Source organism: Xyrauchen texanus, chromosome 10 (genome assembly GCF_025860055.1).
Source record: "Xyrauchen texanus isolate HMW12.3.18 chromosome 10, RBS_HiC_50CHRs, whole genome shotgun sequence".
Taxonomy (NCBI): Eukaryota; Metazoa; Chordata; class Actinopteri; order Cypriniformes; family Catostomidae; genus Xyrauchen; species Xyrauchen texanus.
The window spans coordinates 17,528,223-17,530,862 of record NC_068285.1 but is presented as its reverse complement, the minus strand read 5'-3'; the positions used below and the strand labels follow the sequence as shown (position 1 = coordinate 17,530,862).

Genomic DNA, 2,640 nt, shown 5'->3' with positions numbered 1-2,640 from the left:
GAGAGCAATTCTGCCTTCAATATATTTCCACTAAGAGAAGAAACAGCATCGGATCCTATAGATTATGCGTTTTGGGCTTTAATGTTGCATTGCAAATGAATGTAATTTAGTTACCTCCAATGCAATTTAACTCACTGGGAAAGGAGAAAGTTGTGTTTAAGAAACAAATTGTGGGCTGGATAAACTATGCATATAATTATGCAAACTTTACAGAATTAAGGTCCTTAGATTTTTATAGATATTTGGAGACATTTTAAGAATGGAGAACTCCACGGTGTCCAATGGGACTTTGGAATCTTGGACTGACCGCAGTGTTGAATATAAAGTGACCAGCGTCCTCATCGTTTTCCTAATATGCGCTCTGGGGATAGTTGGAAACGTGATGGTCATCATGGTGGTCCTCACCACAAAGCACATGCGGACCCCTACCAACGGTTATCTGGTGAGTTTGGCCATCGCTGACCTCATGGTGTTGATCGCAGCCGGTCTACCGAGCATAACGGACAGTTTGTTCGATTCTTGGATTTTTGGGCACCCGGGGTGTCTGTGCATCACATACTTCCAATATCTTGGAATAAACGCATCCTCGTGTTCCATAACAGCGTTCACTATAGAGCGATACATCGCCATATGTCACCCGATCAAAGCGCAGTTTTTATGTACGCTCTCACGGGCGAAGAAGATCATTCTTGGAGTTTGGGTTTTCACCTCACTTTACTGCGTAATGTGGTTTTACCTTTCCGATATCCAACAGGTAGTCTACAAGGATGTGACAATAGTGACGTGCGCGTACAAAGTGTCCAGAAACCTTTACCTTCCCATATATTTTTTCGACTTTGGCATCTTCTTCGTTTTGCCTCTCTCTCTGGCCACCGTATTGTATGGTCTTATTGCGCGAATTTTATTTCTCAATCCGTTACCGTCGGACCCCAAAGAGGACAAGAATGGGCATGATAACTTTTCCAAAGGGAAGAAGTACAAGATGAAGAATTCCAGCCGCTGCTCCAGTACAACTGCAGCATCCAGAAGACAGGTGAGTGGCTCTCCTTTTAATATGCGGATTAAAGACAAACTCCATGGCAAACCTTTAAGATTTGGAAACTATAACATATGATTTAAATGTAAAATATCGTAGCAAAACAGCTCCACTTCATTTCAGGTGCAATACAAACAGCATAAATCACAGTTATTTGTGATAAAGAACAAAATGCCACAAAAGTAACATTAAATCATCTTTATGTCTGATATTGTATCAGATTAAATGATAGACAGACAGACAGGAAGGCAGACAGGCATATGCATAGCTAGAGAGACAGACAGAGAGAGAGAGAGAGAGAGAGGGACCAACAGAAAGATACATAGACAGACAGACAATCAGGCAGGCAGACAGACAGAAATATACATAGACAGACAGACAGACAGATAGATAGATAGATAGATAGATAGACAGACAGACAGACAGACAGACAGACAGACAGACAGACATATATATATATATATAGATGGACAGATGGACGGACAGACAGACAGACAATCAGGCAGGCAGACAGACAGACAGACAGACAGACAGAGATATACATAGACAGAGAGACAGACAGACAGATATATTGATAGACAGTCAGAGAGACAAACAGAGAGACAGATAGATACATACATAGACAGACAGACAGACAGGCAGGCAGATATGTAGATAGACAGACAGACAGAGACAGACAGACATACAGAGACGGATGGATGGACAGATAAAGAGAGAGAGAGAGAGAGAGATAAGATAGATAGATAGATAGATAGATAGATAGATAGATAGATAGATAGATAGATAGATAGATAGATAGATAGATAGATAGATAGATAGATAGATAGATAGATAGATAGATATGGCAATAATTCAGTACCATAGATCCTTGGAAATGTTCAATGTTCAGAAAAAGATAAAAAAATAGTTGTATGACATTGAAGTGACATCAGATTTTATTAACACAGTTGATCTGTCTTCCTTATGAAAGGTTACAAAAATGCTGGCAGTGGTGGTTATTCTGTTTACTATACTTTGGATGCCATACCGCACACTGGTGGTGGTCAACTCCTTCCTGCAAGAAGCCTACCTGGACACCTGGTTTCTGCTGTTCTGCCGCACCTGTGTCTACCTCAACAGCGCCATTAATCCCCTTATCTACAACGCCATGTCACAAAAGTTTCGCACTGCCTTCAGGAGGCTCTGCCGCTGCGGACGCAATGCTCAGGCACAGAAGGCAGCCTATAGCGTGGCATTAACCTACAGCGTTGCTAAGGAAACTTCAACGGTGGAGAGCATGGGGCATTTTTCAACCGAGATGGATGACTTGACACCATCGGAAGAGCTGTTTCCTGATAAGAAGCTTCTGTATCCACAGAACTGTGACTTCAGAAAAGAGACCTTTAGTCAGGCCTGATATTCTTTCAACAGCTAAAAAAATATAAGTTTCTCTTTATCATTGTGCACAAAAAGACATGCCCCACACAGTCAAATTCATCTTACTTTCTCATCAACTTTCAGTCAGTTCCTTAGAAACAGTTAGGTTAAAATACAATCAGCATTACAGAAGTTGCAAGGTTGAATTCTTTGCAAGAGTCTTGATTCTTAATTTATAGCACAGTGTG

At 41.1% G+C, this 2,640-nt stretch overlaps 1 protein-coding gene across 1 annotated transcript; it reads left to right on the top strand.

Moving 5' to 3' along the window:
- Positions 1-259: 259 nt before the first annotated feature.
- LOC127650970 (thyrotropin-releasing hormone receptor-like) lies at positions 260-2,432 on the top strand. Its single transcript, XM_052136653.1, has 2 exons — positions 260-1,033; positions 2,007-2,432. The coding sequence occupies exons 1-2, from the start codon at positions 260-262 to the stop codon at positions 2,430-2,432; spliced, it is 1,200 nt and encodes a 399-aa protein (XP_051992613.1).
- The last annotated feature ends 208 nt before the right edge of the window (positions 2,433-2,640 follow it).

Bases quoted from the DNA above. Each gene is read 5' to 3' on its own strand.
- LOC127650970 (XM_052136653.1), top strand. From the start codon at position 260: ATGGAGAACTCCACGGTGTCCAATGGGACTTTGGAATCTTGGACTGAC. The intron at 1,034-2,006 runs GTGAGTGGCTCT...TCCTTATGAAAG, and splicing joins CTGCAGCATCCAGAAGACAG to GTTACAAAAATGCTGGCAGT.